Source organism: Microcaecilia unicolor, chromosome 10, assembly GCF_901765095.1.
Source record: "Microcaecilia unicolor chromosome 10, aMicUni1.1, whole genome shotgun sequence".
In the NCBI taxonomy this organism is placed as follows: domain Eukaryota; kingdom Metazoa; phylum Chordata; class Amphibia; order Gymnophiona; family Siphonopidae; genus Microcaecilia; species Microcaecilia unicolor.
In genome coordinates, this window is record NC_044040.1 from 5,595,379 (window position 1) to 5,615,656 (window position 20,278).

General features: G+C 46.1%; 1 protein-coding gene across 2 annotated transcripts in view; it reads left to right on the plus strand.

Annotated features, from left to right (window-relative positions):
- FRMD4A (FERM domain containing 4A) overlaps positions 1 to 20,278 on the plus strand; it is a 362,260-nt gene that overhangs the window by 300,190 nt on the left and 41,792 nt on the right. For both annotated transcript variants that reach the window (XM_030216141.1, XM_030216142.1), the window contains exons 14-15: positions 2,453 to 2,594; positions 16,576 to 16,709. In XM_030216141.1, coding sequence (XP_030072001.1) covers positions 2,453 to 2,594; positions 16,576 to 16,709 — 276 coding nt within the window. The remainder of the gene's footprint in view (positions 1 to 2,452; positions 2,595 to 16,575; positions 16,710 to 20,278) is intronic.

Consider the following 20,278-nt stretch of genomic DNA (forward strand, 5'->3'; position numbering starts at 1 on the left):
AGTGTTCACAGTTTAAAATTTTAGATTTTTTTTTCAATATAATCGTGTTGGTGCAGTGCTTATCAGTGTTGGTCCCAGTGGCGAAGGTACAGGTGGGCCACCCAGCTGCAGCGCCGCACTGCTGTCTTCTCCCCTCTCCTCCACAGCATCCCGACATCTGCATTCTGGTCTCTGAAACCCCACTTCCCGGTACAGGTATCCTCAGCTCCTGCAGCGATTCATTCTTGCTGCTTGCACTGCACCAGTAATGTTCGCATCTTTATGAGGCATTAATGCCTGCTTTGCTTGTGGTTCTGTGGGACAAGAAGATGCTTTTAAATAAATAATCTCAACATTAAAAATGGCTAAAGAAAAAAAACCTTCTAAGCAAAAAACATATAAAGTAATAAAATCAACAAACGGTAAATGCACAACAGTTGTAAAATGATTTCTGTATTATTTTGTTTGCATTGCATTTGAATGTTGCCTTCTGTCAAGTCTTTTAAATCTGTGGGGTTGATATTCAAAAGAGTTTAATGGGCAGGAAAGGCTCCTGCAAAGTTAACCCGCACTGAGCTGGCAATTTCTGAATAGTGAGCAGTACTTAGGGGTCCTCTGACTGCCAATGCAGTAACCGGGTTAGTTCAGGGGCAGAGCTGGTACTTAACAAGGATATTCACTCCGCTAACCAGTTAAGTCAGTGGACAAAGTCACAACAGCAAAAACACTGTCCTAACTTTATCCATTGAGGTAACCGGATGCCTGTCTGAATATTGACCGGTGCCCAGTTAACTTAGATTCCCAGGTATTCAATGCCAGAAGCCAGGCATAGCCCAGCATTGAATATCCGGGCTCGATTCTGCCCACAGCGGTCAACGGCTTAAAATCCACTGACTGCTGCCGGCTCAATATTGACCCATGTGTAATACTGCTGTCTTTGTTTTATTGTATAACTTGGTTGATTTCGTAATAAAAAGATTTTAATAATACAAATAAATATTATTATTAGTATCTGTGAGCCATTTTGAATGATTAAAAGTTTTAAAATAAAAATACGTATTCACCTGCAGTAGAGCAAAACCAGCACCAGGACATTTGAATTCCTAGTGCCTGTGCATTTTTGCGGGCAGACACTGAGAGAAACACACAGCTCGGTAGGTTGCAGGAGTTATTGACTTTGCTCAGTTTAAAGAACAACCTTCAGTACCACAATACCATTATGTTAAATTGTACAGCGCTGCGTAACCCTAGTAGCGCTTTAGAAATGTTAAGTAGTAGTAGAGGAGTGTGGTAGCCGTGTTAGTCCACTCTTAAGGTCATCAATAGAAATCAAACAAAATAAAACATGGAAAAGAAAATAAGATGATACCTTTTTTATTGGACATAACTTAATACATTTCTTGATTAGCTTTCGAAGGTTGCCCTTCTTCCTCAGATCGGAAATAAGCAAATGTGACAGTGTATATAAGTGAAAACATTCAAGCATTACTATGACAGTAAAATAGATACCATTGGAGATTCTACATGGAATGTTGCTATTCCACTAGCAACATTCCATGTAGAAGGCTGCGCAGGCTTCTGTTTCTGCGAGTCTGACGTCCTGCACATACGTGCAGGACGTCAGACTCACAGAAGCAGAAGCCTGCGCGGCCACATTGGTGATCTACAAGGGCCGACTTCTACATGGAATGTTGCTAGTGGAATAGCAACGTTCCATGTAGAATCTATAGAAATCAAACAAAATAAAACATGGAAAAGAAAATAAGATGATACCTTTTTTATTGGACATAACTTAATACATTTCTTGATTAAAGCTTTCGAAGGTTGCCCTTCTTCGTCAGATCGGAAATAAGCAAATGTGCTAGCTGACAGTGTATATAAGTGAAAACATTCAAGCATTACTATGACAGTAAAATAGATACCATTGGAGATTCTACATGGAATGTTGGTACTATTGGAGATTCTACATGGAATGTTGCTACTATTGGACATTCTACATGGAATGTTGCTATTCCACTAGCAACATTCCTGCGCAGGCTTCTGTTTCTGTGAGTCTACGTGCAGGACATCAGACTCACAGAAGCAGAAGCCTGCGCGGCCACATTGGTGATCTACAAGGGCCGACTTCTACATGGAATGTTGCTAGTGGAATAGCAACGTTCCATGTAGAATCTATAGAAATCAAACAAAATAAAACATGGAAAAGAAAATAAGATGATACCTTTTTTATTGGACATAACTTAAGACATTTGCTTATTTCCGACCTGAGGAAGAAGGGCAACCTTCAAAAGCTAATCAAGAAATGTATTAAGTTATGTCCAATAAAAAAGGTATCATCTTATTTTCTTTTCCATGTTTTATTTTGTTTGATTTCTATTGATAACCTTAAGTAGTAAATAGTAGGTTTCATTGCTGTGGCCCACTGAATTACAAAACTCTGACATGTAAAACTCAATCTTTTCATGTTCCTTAGTCGAAAATCCATGCAGCGAGGAGCCTGAGTGAAATCGCCATTGACCTGACTGAAACTGGAACACTAAAAACCTCAAAACTGGCCAACATGGGAAGCAAAGGACAGATAATTGGTGGCAGCAGCGGCAGCCTCTTGTCCTCAGGTAAGCACGAAAACCTGGTACTAGACTTGGAAGTGTCACTTATTGCTGGAACAGTCTAGCATGTGGCTGTGAATTCACGCATTCATTGTTCCTCTGTTTCCTCTCTCTGCGCCCCATCCTGTGGAAAGCGTATTACCATAATTCACTATTTCCACATGGCAGAGTTCTTACGCCAAGCAGAATACGATATTGGTTGGCAAATATAAAACATCCACATTCAAATCTTACAGTGGCTATCTGAGCATCCCATGCATCCAATTAAAGACTCCTGAAGAAGGCCTCTTTAGGCTGAAACACGACACGTGTCGAGTCTCAGATGTTGAAATAAAGCTACAATATTTGGACAACATCTGCTGTTCAGTTATTTTGTCACCCTCGCTGTCTTTGCTTTCGTTTGTGTGACTGCAAGGGTTGGTGGTGTTCTTTTGAGAGAACATGACTTTACCAAACAGTCATTCAGCAGACCAGCAAGGCTGACAGCATAACTCATCCTGTCGCCCAGCCTGTAGAATCGAGGGGTGAGACTGGTAGGTCTCTACGGTTGTGCCATTCCTGTCCAAAGATGATCCACCCACGTTTCAAAGACACTTACACAGTGTGACGTGGAAGGGTCTAAACTCTTTAGTTCCTGCCGTGGCTGTGCAGGTTTTTGAAGTATACTGCTTTGCTGGGTTGTCCTGCTGATCTTAGCCTGTGGAAGAAAAGGCATTCGGCGTAGTTCATGCTTCTCGTTATAATCACATTCTTTAGACAATTCAACATTGTCCTTGTTTAAAGAAGTCAGGTTTGTATAAATAGTGCCAGCCAAGCATTGCAGTGTGTTGTTTCAGGCCACCATTACGAAGAAGAAGGTGGTTTGAATTTTGACCTGGCTTCCACACCTTGGGCTGGGGATGACGGGGAAGGATGGAGGGCCCAGCTTTAGGGTACACACTCATTGGTTTCCAGAGGGCCTCAAAGTCTGACCAAAGACTGTCACTGTGATGTAGATTGGGGGTAAGGAGCATATATGATGGATAATCCCTGGGTAGTAGTAAATAGAGGCCTGTTTTGATTGAACTGGAAGGTCCAAAGGAGCAGGAGGAAATTGCTGGGCCAAATGAAGTGGTTCCAAAGAGGAGAGACAATGTAATGAGGAGAAAGTTTGTCTTTCTCGTAATTTTTGTGGGCCCACCTTGCCTTGTATGTCACTTCCAAGGAAGAAGGCCCGGCCTCCTTCACAGCAGCTTGGCCGACTCTCCGGCTTTGGGAGGCTCAGTCAGTCATTTTTAATTAAAACAATATGCCCGCGCTGTCCTGACGGGGAAGATCTTTCGTTTATGACTCTTTCATTATTCTAACCACACACGCACCAAAATGTCTCCCAGAATAGCTTTCGAAAGCTGCCAGCTAAGTTGAACAGAGGCCGGTGGAAGGTTAGAAAGTCACTGAAAAGAAGCAAAATGGTTCCTCTCATGAAAAAACGAGAAAAGAAAAGCATTGGACAGGAATGAAATAAGCAAATTAGAGACTGTGGCAGGTAATTGGAAGTTATGTTGTGTAACATGTGGGGAGGGGGTGATGATAATGTGCACTTCAGTCTGTAAGTTGTTGAGGTGTATAATTACACTCGGCAGATTTGATTCTATTTTCAGCGCTTCTGATTAGACCTGTGCTGCGGTGTCTTGGCAGGAAGCCTTGCGTTGCGCCTTTCATGCTAACAAATGCTTCAGAGACAGCAAGTGCAGTCACAGAGGGGAGCAGTTTATCTTTGTACCACAGACTGAGGCCTAAAAGAGAGATTCAGAAGAGCGGCTAGACAGAAGACTAAAGAAAGGTTCTGTCCGGAGAGCGCTGGAGCAGTCTGGAAGGAGATTGAGCGGCACTGTCCGGAGAGCACTGGAAGGAGATTGAGCGGCACTGTCCGGAGAGCGCTGGAGCAGTCTGGAAAGAGATTGAGCGGCACTGTCCGGAGAGCGCTGGAGCAGTCTGGAAGGAGATTGAGCGGCACTGTCCGGAGAGCGCTGGAGCAGTCTAGAAGGAATTGAACAACAGTGTCCAGACAGTCTGGAAAGAGATTGAGCGGCACTGTGCGGAGAGCGCTGGAGCAGTCTAGAAGGAATTGAACAACCGTGTCCGGGCAGTCTGGAAGGAGATTGAGCGGCACTGTCCGGAGAGCGCTGGAGCAGTCTAGAAGGAATTGAACAACCGTGTCCGGACAGTCTGGAAGGAGATTGAGCGGCACTGTCCGGAGAGCACTGGAAGGAGATTGAGCGGCACTGTCCGGAGAGCGCTGGAGCAGTCTGGAAGGAGATTGAGCAGCACTGTCCGGAGAGCGCTGGAGCAGTCTAGAAGGAATTGAACAACCGTGTCCGGGCAGTCTGGAAGGAGATTGAGCGGCACTGTCCGGAGAGCGCTGGAGCAGTCTAGAAGGAATTGAACAACAGTGTCCGGACAGTCTGGAAAGAGATTGAGCGGCACTGTGCGGAGAGCACTGGAGCAGTCTAGAAGGAATTGAACAACCGTGTCCGGGCAGTCTGGAAGGAGATTGAGCGGCACTGTCCGGAGAGCGCTGGAGCAGTCTAGAAGGAATTGAACAACCGTGTCCGGACAGTCTGGAAGGAGATTGAGCGGCACTGTCCGGAGTGCGCTGGAGCAGTCTAGAAGGAATTGAACAACCGTGTCCAGACAGTCTGGAAGGAGATTGAGCGGCACTGTCCGGAGAGCGCTGGAGCAGTCTGGAAGGAGATTGAGCGGCACTGTCCGGAGTGCGCTGGAGCAGTCTAGAAGGAATTGAACAACCGTGTCCAGACAGTCTGGAAGGAGATTGAGCGGCACTGTCCGGAGAGCGCTGGAGCAGTCTGGAAGGAAGATTGAGCCACACTGTGCGGAGAGCGCTGGAGCAGTCTGGAAAGAGATTGAGCGGCACTGTCCGGAGAGCGCTGGAGCAGTCTGGAAGGAGATTGAGCGGCACTGTCCGGAGAGCGCTGGAGCAGTCTAGAAGGAATTGAACAACCGTGTCCAGACTGTCTGGAAGGAGATTGAGCGGCACTGTCCGGAGAGTGCTGGAGCAGTCTGGAAAGAGATTGAGCGGCACTGTCCGGAGAGCGCTGGAGCAGTCTGGAAGGAGATTGAGCGGCACTGTCCGGAGTGCGCTGGAGCAGTCTAGAAGGAATTGAACAACCGTGTCCAGACAGTCTGGAAGGAGATTGAGCGGCACTGTCCGGAGAGCGCTGGAGCAGTCTGGAAGGAAGATTGAGCCACACTGTCCGGAGAGCGCTGGAGCAGTCTGGAAAGAGATTGAGCGGCACTGTGCGGAGAGCGCTGGAGCAGTCTGGAAAGAGATTGAGCGGCACTGTCCGGAGAGCGCTGGAGCAGTCTGGAAGGAGATTGAGCGGCACTGTCCGGAGAGCGCTGGAGCAGTCTAGAAGGAATTGAACAACCGTGTCCAGACTGTCTGGAAGGAGATTGAGCGGCACTGTCCGGAGAGTGCTGGAGCAGTCTAGAAGGAATTGAAAAGCACTGTCCAGATAGTCTGGAAGAAGAATGATCGGCACTGTCCAGATAGCATTGGAGCAGTTTGGAAGGAGATTCAGCCACATTATCCAGCTAGTGGGGGGGGGGGGGGGAGGGGCGGAACGTAAACAGATTCAGCAACACTGTCCAGACAGTACCATTGAATACCTGCACAGAGCACTGTCTAAGAGAATTATCTAGCCAGTGGCTGCTGTTGTCCGAATAACTAATTTTCAATATTAGGCCGAACATTCTTCATTTGCTGTTCTCTATAACTGATGTGGGTAGGACAACAACTATCATGTAAGCTTCGCTCATAGCTTGACTGGGAATGTTTTGACACAGTCAACCACCAATGTTCAGCACTTGGGTTTGTAGTATCAGCTCAAAAAACCACAGAGACCATTACTTCCAAGAATTAGCCGTGATCTGAATTGCGATCTCTTATTTAGTGCTGATCTGTAAAAGTCAAATAAACCATCCGTCCATGCTAGGCCGGTTGCTGCCTCTACTTTCACGTTTTGGCTTAACACTTTATGGTATATTTCTCTAAAATCCAGCCAGGAGTCCTCAACTTCAGGCCATAAAATTTGGGTTCTTTTAAATAAACACGGATCTTGAAAATAAATATCAGGAAACCTGGAACCTCAGAAATAAATACCTGTAAAAACTGGAGCCAAAAACTCAGTTAAAAGCTGAAGCCCTAAAACCCCTGGACACCAGCCACTAGTGAGGCCGCACTTTCATACGGCCACTGAGCGGGTGGAAGGCGTTCGGAGAAGTGCTGTTAACGTGGAACACAAGCCCTGCACGGAGAGGAGTAAAGAATCCCGAAGAGGAAGGAACTGACAGAAACGTTCAAATGTTTGGAAACTTCCAACTAGTGCAGGAAGACAGATAAAGAAGTGCAGGGACTTAGGGGGGGTCACGATATGAAGTTAGAGAGAGAGAGATTCAGCAAACATATTTAGGAAATCCTTAGCCTGAATAGTGAATAACTTGCAGAAATGATGGAAGCTAGTACTGCGACAGGATTTAAGCCTGCCAGGAATAAATATGCCGTAGTCACACCACTCCTTAAAAAAACCTGCATTGGACCCCACCTACATAATTAATGCCATACTGGGAAAAGAACAAAGACCCATCAAGCCCAGCATCCTGTCCCCGACAGCGGCCAATCCAGGTCAAGGGCACGTGGCAGCTTCCCAAACGTACAAACATTCTATGCATGTTATTCCCGAAATTGTGGATTTTTCCCAAGTCCATTTAGTAGCGGTCTATGGACTTGTCCTTTAGGAAACCGTCTAACCCCTTTTTAAACTCTGCCAAGCTAACCGCCTTCACCACGTTCTCCGGCAACGAATTGCAGAGTTTAATTACGCGTTAGATGAAGAAACATTTTCTCCGATTTGTTTTAAATTTACTACACTGTCGTTTCATCACATGCCCCCTAGTCCTAGTATTTTTGGAAGGTGTGAACAGACTCTTCACATCCACCTGTTCCACTCCACTCATTATTTTATATACCTCTATCATGTCTCCCCTCACCCATCTCTTCTCCAAGCTGAAAAGCCCTAGCCTCCTTAGTCTTTCTTCATAGGGAAGTTGTCCCATCCCCGCTATCATTTTCGTCTCCCTTCGCTGCACCTTTTCCAATTCCACTATATGCTTCCAACTATCACCCCATCTCCCTCCTCCCTTTCCTATCCAAGATACTTGAACGTTCTGTTCACCGCCATTGCCTTGACTTTCTTTCATCTCAAGCTATTCTTGATCCACTTCAATCTGGCTTTCACCCTCGTCATTCAACTGAAACAGCGTTTGCTAAAGTCTCCAATAACCTGTTCCTGGCCAGATCCAAAGGTCTCTATTCTATACTCATCCTTCTCGATCTATCTGTTGATCACAGCCTACTTGATACGCTGTCCTCACTTGGATTTCAGGGCTCTGTTCTTTTCTGGTTTTCTTCTTATCTCTCCCATCGTACTTTTATGGGCCAATGATCAGAAGCAAACGCTGGTGCTAGAGCCTGTTAGTACCTGTGTTTTCTACTGTCCCATGATCAGAGCCTCCGAGCACGTGAAACAACGCGCTCACGGGCTCTTAACGCAACTAGCATGCAAATGCATGCAAAACAGTGCTCTTAGCACAAGTAGCGTGCAAATGCATGCTAAACCTATTCATCCCCAATGATCAGCAACCAGTTCGCCATAGATTGGTTCGCTAGCCACGGCAAACCCTACGCCAGCTCAGAGCTGGCGTTAGGATTTGCAGACCGTTGGGGAGGAATTGTGAGCCCTGTCAGCATTCATTTGCATGCTAGCTGGCCCCCGTTCCCCCCCAATGCAGCAGCCCCCCCCCCAGGAACCCCGACCCCCCCCCACACACACACACACACAGCGACAGGGGGCTGGAGGTCCGGCGGACCTCCGGTCCCCCTGTCTCAGGTTCAGAGGGGGCTGGAGACCTCCTAACCCCCCCCCCCCCCCCAGCATCTTTCCAATGTCCCTGGTGGCCCAGTGGGCCGCGGGTAAATCCCCCCCCCCCAACCTGGTGGTCTAGCTGCTCTTCCCCACCCCCCACCCCACCTGCAGTTGGAGGAGGGAGGTGACCGCCCTCTTCCATTGGCACCACCTGGAAAATGGCGGTGCCCTGCCCAGTGCATCCTGGGATGAATTCTGTGTCTTGGTGCTCCTTTTTCCCCTTGGTCTTTGGGGGAACTCTGTGGTTAGTGTTACTGTTCCTCTTTGTATTGCTTTGTTTTTATTTATTTTTGGCATTTATATCCCACGTTATCCCAAACAAGTTTGAGTTCAGTGTGTCTTACAATAAACAGTATAGGATACATAACTAATGCATAAGAAAGTAATTTGTTGAGGAAGTGAGGGTTGCTCAGCTCCTAATGTAAGGTCACTAGTCAGTAGTTCTGTCTCCCTCTGTTGGTGGGAGTAAATTAGCAGGTGAGGTCTCATTTCTCCTTAAACACTGTTATTCTTACCAGCCTCATGACAAAAGTAAATTCTGTTCTGTGAACAGAATCCTGCATGTGGCGCTTGTTTTCATCCGAAGCCACGTGTCTGTTGGGATTCTTGAAAGCTTCTTCTGAGGATGTCGGAGGGAGCCGGAGAGAGTTGGAGGATGAAGATATGTGGAAAAGATGTTGACATTAACGTGGTGTTGAAATGTACTCCTCACGCCGAGTGAACTGCTGTTCACTGATAAAACCCAGTGTTGATCGTCCCTGGAAGTATCTTTCAGGAAGGAAACGGGCCAGAGTTCTTCCAGGATGAAGACCAAAACTGCAGTGAGGAGTTTCTAACGCTTGGCAAGGTGCCAAGAGCCAATCACTTTCACATGGAAGAAAGATGCATCCATGAGCAGAGATGGAAATATGCATGTGATAAGCCAGTGCTTCCCAAATTTGTATCCAATATGACCCCATTTTAACACTTTAAAAGTCGCATGACCCCAGATAATGAAACCAAAATAGCTGACATCCACCCCCTCTTCTCTTTCATCCTTCTTGCCCCCCTTAACCAAAACACAGAGGAAGTCGGCACAAGGTCCCACTCCAGTGTATCGGTCGGACAGGAGGAGGGGCAGAACCTGTGGACACTCAATGACATGTAGGCTCAGTGCTTAGTGCCACTGCTGGACATAGGTCACAGTGGAGGACCAGAGGGAGGGGGAGCAGCCTTACTTCTGTGACTCCCATTATTAGGGTCTCAGTCATTGCATAAAATGTATACATCTGTTTGCAAGACAGCTTGCTGGTACATTATTAGGAAAGGGATGGAAAACAAAACACAAGGATGTTATAATGCCGTTGTATCGCTCCATGGTGCGACCGCACCTCGAATATTGTGTCCAATTCTGGTCGCCGCATCTCAAGATATAAAGGAATTGGAGAAGGTGCAGAGAAGGGCGGCGAAAATGATAAAGGGAATGATGAGGAAAGGTTGAGAAGGTTAGGGCTCTTCAGCTTGGAGTAAAGGTGGCTGAGGGGTGATATGATAGAAGCCTACAAGATAACGAGTGGAGTAGAGCGGACAGATGTGAAGCGTTTGTTTACACTTTCAAACAACAACAAAACCAGGGGACACAAGATGAAGCTAGAATATGGTAGATTTCAAACAAACAGGAGAAAGTTTTTCTTTACTCAGCGTGTAGTTGGACTCTGGAACTCGTTGCCGGAGAATATAGTGATAGCAGCTGACCTTACGGAGTTTAAGGGGGGTTTGGACAGATTCCTGAAGGAAAAGTCCATTGAACATTAATAAAAAATTATTTTTTTTTGGGGGGGGGGGGGGGGGGTTCTGGGTTCTTGAAGCCTGGATTGGCCACTGTCGGAGACAGGATGCTGGGCTTGATGGACCCTTGGTCTTTTCCCAGTATGGTGGTGCTTATGTGCTTTTAACCTCCAATGTCTGTCCTTCGGCCAGTCTCCTGCCGGGATGTGAATGTTGAATATCTTTTGCTTTGTTCTTGAGGTGCTTAGGGAAGAGTTGAACGCTTGTTTGGCTGTCTGTCTACAGGGGGATGTCCTATGTGTTAGCTGAAAGAGATCCCTGCCGCCTTGTTTTTTCACCATCTGCATCTTGCCTCTTTACGGTACCAAGCATGATTTTCTGGCAGAGGTGATAGAGCCTCTGTGTAGACCACAGCTATTTACCTGTATCGTGAAGTTTGCCCAGTGCAAGGTGTTAGTAGGAAGCTGTACCCTTATGCACAAAATGCATCCGAACCACGCCGTGAACCGTCATATGGAGAAGCTGTATGGAAATAGATAAGGGATGTTTTATAAACCAGAGTCTGTCACCCATGCTGCTGAAAACTCTTATCAAATAGGAATAAAAACAGCAACGTTATCTCATGGATGGAAGTGCTAAGGTGGTGAGATTTTGATTGCACTAATCCAAAGACATTAGAAACGTATGTTGTTTGCTTTTGTGTTTATTTTTGTCACTTGATGTTGCTGCCCTTCTAGTACAAGTCAAGTAAAGCCCAGCATGTGATAATTTATAAAGACACAATCCCCGTGAAGGTTGATGGGGAAAAAGGTTTCAAGATCTTTTTAAAAAGTGAAGGCATGGAGGAGTAGCCTAGTGGTTAGTGCAGTGGACTTTAATCCTGGGGAACTGAGTTCAATTCCCACTGCAGCTCCTTGTGACTGTGGGCAAGTCACTTAACCCTCCATTGCCCCAGGTACAAATAAGGACCTGTATATACTATGTAAACCTCTTTGAATGTAGTTGCAAAAACCTCAGAAAGGCAGTATATCAAGTCCCATTAACAAGATTCCATTCACAATCTCAAAGAGTAGCAACATTCCATTTAGAACCCCAATGAATAGCATGATTCCGGAATCCCAAGGAGTGGAGGAGTGGCCTAATAGTTAGTGCAGCGGACTTTGATCCTGGGGAACTGGGTTCGATTCCCACTGCAGCTCCTTGTGACTCTGGGCAAGTCACTTAACCCTCCATTGCCCCTGGTACAAAATAAGTACCTGAATATATGTAAACCGCTTTGAATGTAGTTGCAAAAACCTCAGAAAGGCAGTATATCAAGTCCCATTAACAAGATTCCATTCACAATCTCAAAGAGTAGCAACATTCCATTTAGAACCCCAATGAATAGCAAGATTCCGGAATCCCGAGGAGTGGCCTAATAGTGCAGAGGACTTTGACCCTGGGGAACTGAGTTCGATTCCCACTGCAGCTCCTTGTGTCCCTGGGCAAGTCACTTAACCTTCCATTGCCCCAGACCACTTTGAATGTAGTTGCAAAAACCAGAGAAAGTTCCATTCCCTTTCCCTTAAAAATAATCCAAATGAGTTTCTAGCTATAGATGTTGAGGGAGACCTCGAGTTGCAAAGAATAATCACTTGGAACTGACTCCTGTAGAACCAGTGCCCTTCTGGTGTTTTCCCCTTTGCCGTAATGGCCATTATTTTGTCTGTTGAAATGAGGATGCCCAGGTGATCATAATCTCTCTTAGGGTCACGATCCCAACACTTTTCCCGTACAGTGATGATGTAATGTTTACAGGTTTTCCAATGGATGAGACCTGCCACCTTTGCTGTTCTTTTCTGTATAGATATTTTCTCCCATCAGAACTTCACAGCCAGTTATGAGATGAGTGACTTGGTTCCAGCTCTTTTTTACAGGCTCTACATATATCTGTTATCTCTTTTAATTTTTTTGTATGTGTTTGTGTTCCTGTGTTTGCTGTGAACCATCTCATCTGTTATCCATCGTCCTGGGCTGCAACTATCAGTCTCTCATCCTTAGGTTTCAGGTCACCTGTCTTTAACCATTTATGTGTCTGGGTTTGATCCATGTAAGGTTCTTGGAATAACACTTTGTGATCTAATTTTTTACAGTTTTTTGTCTTCTGTTGCACATTCAGCTGTTTCTGTCCCGGTGTGTAATGTTGGAGTCTTACACATTCCTTCTACGTGTAAGAATGTTTGTGCAGATTTAATGATGGAGACAGATTCTGAATGTCTACTTTTTAAATTTCAGCTTCTCCATATTGTCCTTCTAGGACGTGATGTTCTTTGGCGTGGTTATCAGTTTGCAATCCCGCCAGTGGCCGAGACACGTCGAAAGGCAACTCGTGAGGGTGCTTTTTTCTGTAAAGTTCATAGCCTGTAGAATCGGCTTCCACTTTTCCTTCTGTCTGAACTGATCGTTTCTAAATTTAAGGACTTGCTTAAAGCATATTTGTTTTTTAAATCAGGCATTTGGGATATCAAAGGCGTAAGAGGCTCAGTGGTTTTCGTTTGATGGAACCTGGTTTTTTTTGTTACCTCTCGAGCCGTGATCTTTCCCAGCTATTTATAGAGAAAGAAGCCCTGGTCAGGAGCTGGACCAGAGGAGGTACAAAGGACCAAGACCTTTTCCAGAAAGCAGAGTCTGTGTGTCTGACTCGGAGGGGGACCGGATGCCCCCTCTTGTTACTGCTTTTAATATGCCGCCTTTCGTAAGTAACGGCAAGGCGGTTTACAAGTGGGAGTCCCGCCTTTGCCCTGCCCATTCTTCGCCCCCTGCTTACACCCTCCTTGCAAATACACGCTGTGTAAACTGAGAAGGTAATTAGCAGAAAAGCACTTGCTCACCAGACTGGCATTTGCATGTATAACACACACGTAGGTTTCAGTGCCTGGGTTACATAATGCCGGTGCAGTATATGTTCAGTGACCGCACTGGCTGAAAATCGACCGTTTAGTTTATTGCCTGCTGTTTTTTGTTGGGAGGGAACTGGTTTTGGTTAATATGTAGCGCTAGTGTTCACCTTGGCTCGATGGCTGGTCTTCATAGTTGTATTCTATTTGTTTGCGCAGTTTCGGTGATTTTTCAGTCTCTTACCTGCCAAATCCAGCCTTTGTCTGTGGAAGGGCCCCACTGCCCCCTCCCCCTCTCCCCCCTCCACCACCACCGTAGATGACTGCATCCAGGAATTTCAAATTTTCAAAACCATTGACCTTCCAGTTCAAAGAGCTCCACCGTGACCTCTGACGCAGAAAGGTATATGAGCAGTGCCAGTTCTATTGAACGGACCTTGAAGTCCAAGTCACCCACGGATGGAAGGAGGGGAGCTTCCACAGCAGGGGTTCTGAACTCAGTTCCGGGATTCACCTAGTCAGTCAAGTTTTCAGGCTACCCACAGTGAATATGCCTGAGATACATTTGTATGCACTGCCTCTTGTATATGCAAATCTACCTCATGTATATTCATTGTGGGTAGCCTGAAAACCTGTGTGGCTTGGTGTGTCCTGAGGACTGGGTTGAGAAGCCCTTCTGCGGAAGGAGTTAAAGCTTCTGTCCTCCATGGGTGACTTGGAGTTCAAGGTCTGGCACTGCTCATATACCATATGCTGTATCTTGTGATGAGTTATCTTAGTACAGCTAGACTAATCCTACTGTAATTTTTGTCTCTCCGTTGGAAGCCGCTGAGCCCAAGGCAAAGTCCTGCTGAGAGAGTGTAATTTTCACACAATGATATTGGGTCATTCCATGTCAAGTGGTCTGGTGGTCCCTGCGCGACCATCACGGATTTCGATGAAATTTTCTGTGAACATTCATACATGTCCCCAATGAACATTGGTAAAGTTTTACGTTCGCCAATGCAATACTCGCTGAGATATAGTAATCTGTTTGACCCCATACTGCAGCCGTCGCGCAGGGACCACCAGACCACTTGACATGGAGTGACCTCCCCCCGGTTGCATGTGAACCTTCCAGTCATTGAAAATCGATCAATACTTACAGGGCAGTCTGGCCGCCAGGGAAGTGTCATACATACAGCAGTGGTTAGATATCTGAAATGTTGGTAGGGTTTTTTTTACTACTACTATTTAGCATTTCTATAGCGCTACAAAGCGTACGCAGCGCTGCACAAACAGTGTTCTGCACAAAGTGTTCTCTTTTCTCACTGGGAGAAATTTGTGTGACGGTGACTTACACTGGCTTCATAGTTACCTGCCATCTTGGTTCCTTCTTCTGCCAAAAAAAAAAGAAAAGTGCAACCTCCCAGGGCAGAAGGGGACGACACATGGACGGGACCCTCCTGGTATTTCAATTCCTCTTTCACGGTTTCACCGCTTTGCTGGCTTCCTGCTACTGCTGGTAACCCGAGTTGGTACGGACAAGAGCACAGTGTGCACAATTTGGGATAGGAAACCCTTCTGGGTTAAAATGGTTCTATCTCTGCACAAGAAGCTCCCTTGGAATCATAGTGAAGACCTTACTGGAAAACGCACAAATCACAGGAAGTGGGAAATAGGGATCAAAAGACTTTGAAAGAAACTTTTTAAAAACTGTGTGAGTAGACAAGACAGTATAGTTCATTATAAGGCCCTTAGACATTCAGAAAGGCAGTGATTTTAGATCTAAATTGCCTCATAGCATTCTTTAGCATTACAAAAGATATCTAGTGGAGGGGAGGGGGGGGGGTTCTACCATTTGATGGTCTTCTCACTTTGGAAATAATGTGCCAATTCATCAATGAAATTCTGGCGAGGAGGTTCCTGATCCCTTCCACGCGTTCCCTAGACTAATTCTTGTTCAAGGTGTGTCTGCGTCCAGTCCTGGAAAGATTGCATTTTTAACTTCTAAAATGTGCCCAGGGAGCAGATTAATTTGTAAATGCACTACATAAGTACATAAGTATTGCCATAATGGGAAAGACCAAAGGTCCATCAAGCCCAGCATCCTGTTTCCAACAGTGGCCAATCCATGTCACAAATACCCGGCAAGATCCCAAAAATGTACAAAACATTTTATAGTGCTTATCCCAGAAATAGTGGATTTCCCCCAAGTCCATTTAATAACGGTCTATGGACTTTTCCTTTAGGAAGCCGTCCAAACCTTTTTTTTAAACTCCGCTAAGCTAACCACCTTTACCACATTCTCTGGCAATGAATTCCAGAGTTTAATTACATGTTGAGTGAAGAAAAAATTTCTCCGATTCTTTTTAAATTTACTACATTGTAGCTTCATCGCATGCCCCCTAGTCCTGGTAGTTTTGGAAAGCGTTGAACAGACGCTTCACATAGAATAGGAGGAATCTATTTCGAGAGATGACACGTCAGCCACAGATAATATTTCTGCTCCTTCATTAGATTTTATTAATGCTTCGTTTGTAGTTTAAAGAGCTATTTTTGGATGGCATCGGTTCAGTGCAAACATTTTCCGCAGCGACTAGTGGATTAATGTGTCTGAAGTAAATTCTTCCTGTCACCAGAAATTTTCCAAGAATTTGTTGTGCTTTGCTTATTCATGAAAACTTTTGTTTTGTTAGGACTTAATGGTCAAAGTTTCCACAGAATAGTGGCAAAATTGTGTGAAAATACTGTGAACCCAGAAAGACATTTATCCTAATGATGAACTTCTCGGCACTGGGCCAACTTAAATTCTACACACTTTGAGGAGAAATTTGTGGCACATCTGTAACGGAGACCAGGTGCTGAGCACACAAGTCCAACAGCCGTGACAGTATGCGGTTAGTGGATACGTGTGTGTGTGGAAGAGGATTTGAGGGGTGGCCGTCTCTTGAAAATGCTCATTTATCAAACAGACGCTTGAATTTTCTTCTGTATAAGGTTTAAGGATTTGATATATCGCCTTTTCCTGAAAGCAGCAAACTGGTTTGCAAATGAAAGACCTTCCAGAAGAAAAATCATAGAAATTAAATAGGTTTCTCTCTGTTCTTGTGGGGGCAGCATCTGAGTCATTTTGGAGAATGAATGTCTATGCAGAAAAATACACATTGGTTGCGTACAGCCAGACGCCCAGCTGCAGGCAGGAAGTTCGGCTGGGAGCTGGACTCCTGCCAGGCAAACAGTTCTTTGTGCCAAACTCATGTCTGATGGTGTTGTGTGATTCATATTGGAAAGCTGAGCTGAAGTGGAAGGGAATCCATGCATGCTGCAGATGTGGGTTCTGCTGTCAGCTGCCCCAGTGAAATCATTATTTGTCATTAGGTTCCCAGGAGTCGGACACTTCCCAGTCTGCCAAGAAGGACCTTCTTGCTGCGCTGAAATCCAGGCAGGAAGCGCTGGAGGAGACATTGCAACAGAGGCTGGAGGAGCTGAAGAAGCTGTGTCTACGGGAAGCGGTAAGTTCCAGATTCTGATGTGAGGCTTGGAATGTGCAATCTGTTAATTGGGGGGGGCAACGATATGTACAGACAAAGCCTTTAGCAGGGAGTAATTCGCCATAGCTCGTTGTCCCCCTGCCCCTCACCATTACGAACAGACCCTTAGACAGCCTGAGCCATCTTAAGAGCATTACTCCTGCCTGGGAGGAAGTGAGCTTGGAGGAGGGGGTGGAGCCTAAAACCAGGAAGTATATAAGACGGGGCTTACCTGATGTTAAGGAGGCCCAGGGAGAGAAGTGACGTCCTCAGCACATGGTGCTGGAGTTACAATATCAAAAACCAGTTTATTCAGAATATTCATATCAAGGACCCGACACGGTCCGTGTTTCGGCGCCAAAGCGCCTGCCTCAGGGGTCACAAACAACTTTCTCTGAAAAGAAGCTGATTGGCTTGAATAATTCCTTTATTTATGCACATGGTTATAAAAACAAGTTAATCCACAGAGAGAACAAAAGACCAGCCAACCGATCAGCAAACACCATGTGACAGGCTGTCTAAGGGTCTGTTCGTAAGGGTGAGGGGAGGAGAGGGAGGGAATGAGGGGGTCATGGAACTCGGAGCCCCACACATACACACTCTGTCTCTCACATACACTCCGTCTCTCACACACTCTCTCTCTCTCTAACACACACACACTCTGTCTCTCTCACTCATTCTCACTCACTCACACACACACTCCATCTCTCACACACACTTTCTCTCTCACACACACTCTCTCTCTCTCTCTCTCTCTCTCTCTCTGAAACATACACACTCCGAGGAAAACCTTGCTAGTGCCCGTTTCATTTGTGTCAGAAACGGGCCTGTTTTACTAGTAAATAAGTAATCCTCATACCTATCCGGTCAGCACCTATGTGAGCTGCTTACTGCACCCAGCTCTCGAGGCTCCTGCTGCACATGAGAGCCAGGAGGGTTGAGGCAAGAGGAGGAGAAGAGAGACAGAGTGGGTGGATGGTGGGGAGAGAGAAGAGGGACAGGAGGAAGGAAGTAGGAAACTGGGTTAGGGAAAGGGGTAAAGAATGGAAAGGCTTAAGAGGTTAGGGCTCTTCAGCTTGGAAAAGAAACAGCTGAGGGGGGATATCATTGAGGTCTACAAAATCCTGAGTGGTGTACAACAGGTAAAAGTCAATCGATTTTTCAGTCTTTCAAAAAGTACACTCTGTGAAATTTTATGGAAATACTTTTCAACCAAATAGGAGGAAATATTTTTTTCACTCAAAAAATAGTTAAGCTCTGGAACTCGTTGCCAGAGGATGTATTAACAGCGGTTAGCTTATCTGGGTTTAGGAAAGGTTTGGACAGGTTCCTGTCTGTTGTTGAGATGGACATGGAGGAAGCCGCTGCTTGCCCTGGGATTGGTAGCATGGAATCTTGCTACTAATTGGGGCAGGATACTGGGCTAGATGGACCATTGGTTTGACCCAGTATGGTTATTCTTATGTTCTTATAAGGCGGGTTGGGTTCAGTTTCCTTGTCTCAGCACATTTTCACTTTCCCTTCTTCCTGCCTTTTGCATAATTTGACTCTCAATGGCATTTATCACATTCTTCCTTTCCCTGGCCTCGCTACCTTTTATCGCATCGACCTACTCCATCTGCTTCCTTGTATTGCCAACTTCCCTTCTTGTTCTTTCAAATTACTGGTATCACCAATGGCCCTAACTACTCTTTTGCATCACTACCACCCCCTTCCCTCCCTCCCTCCCATCCACTTGCTGGCATTATCCCTTCTGCCCTCAGGTTTAAAAAATGGTTTGGATAATTTCCTAAAAGAAAAGTCCATAAGCCATTATTAAAATGGACTTGGCAAAATCCACTGCTTATTTCTAGCATAAGCAGCATAAAATGTATTGTTTTGGGATCTTGCCAGGTACTTGTAACCTGGATTGGCCACTGTTGAAAACAGGATGCTGGGCTTGATGGACCTTCAGTCTGTCCCAGTATAGAAACATTGAAAAATGTAGGCAGATAAAGATGGCCTATCCAGTCTCCCCATCCATTCCATCTACTCTCCCTATCACTCCCTTATGCATTTGTCCCAAGCTCTCTTGAATTCAGATACTGTTTTCATCTGCAGCACTTCCACCGGCAGGCCGTTCCACGAACTCACCACCCCTTCCATGAAGAAGTATTTCCTCAGGTTACTTTTGAGTACCTTCATCTTATGCCCAGAGGCGTATCTGGACTTCGGCGGGAGGGGGGGCCAGAGCTCCACCCCCCCCCCCCCCCCGCCATTGCCGGACCCCCCCCCCTGCTGCCGACCCTCTCCACCCCCCCTCCCGCCGTCGCCTACCTTTGCTGGCGGAGGACCCCAACCCCCGCCAGCCGAGGTCCTCTCTTCCGTTGCAGCAAAGCTTCCTTCAGTTTCAAATTCTGAGTCTGACGTCGGACGTCACACTTAGAACAGGAAGCTTTGCTGCAACGGAAGAGAGGACCTCGGCTGACAGGGGTTGGGGTCCCCCGCCAACAAAGATAGGCAACGGCGGGTTGGCGGCAGGAGGGGGGGTGGAGAGGGTCGTCGGCAGGAGGGTCCAAGGCCAAATCTACAGGGGCCCAGCCCCCGTGGCCCCACGCAGATAAGCCCCTGCTTATGCCCCCTCACTCCAGAGTGTCCTTTCCATTGAAAGAGGCTTGCATTCTGTGCATTTGCGTCGCATAGGTATTTAAATGTTTCTGTCGTATCTCCCCTCCCACCTTTCTTCCAAAGTATACATATCGAGATTTTTAAGTATTTTATTTATTTATTTATTTTATTTTTGTTACATTTGTACCCCGCGCTTTCCCACTCATGGCAGGCTCAATGCGGCTTACATGGGGCAATGGAGGGTTAAGTGACTTGCCCAGAGTCACAAGGAGCTGCCTGTGCCTGAAGTGGGAATTGAACTCAGTTCCTCAGGACCAAAGTCCACCACCCTAACCACTAGGCCACTCCTACATTTGTATCCTACATTTTCCCACCTCTTTGCACGCTCAATGTGGCTTGCATAGTACCATAAACTGCGTTAACCGAGTCCGGTATGAACAAGTTCAAGGTGATTTTGTGGCAGAATGAGGTACATGTATGCTAGAGACAATTGGGGAGAACTTAGAGAGGGAGAGGAAGAGTTAGGATATGTCCATTACGGTCTTTGGTTACGTTGTCCCCATGTGCTTTATAACGAAGACCAAGGAGCATTTTAGTAGCCACCCTCTGGACCGATTCGATCCTGTTTATATCTTTTTGAAGGTGCTTCTCCAGACTTGTATACAATTTTTTAAATGAGATCTGACCAGAGTCTTGGGGCATCATCGCCTCCTTTTTCCTACTAGCCATTCCTTGTAGCTTTTACCGTTTCCTTTTCTACCTGTTTGGCTACCTTAACGTCATCACACACGATCACTCCCAAGGCCTGTTCCTCTTTCCTACACCGAAGTTCTTCACCCCTTAAACTCTACTGTTCCCTCGGGTTTTTGCAGCCCAAATGCATGACCTTGTATTTTCTAGCATTAAATCCTACACTGTCAAATTCCAGACCATTCTTCTAGCTT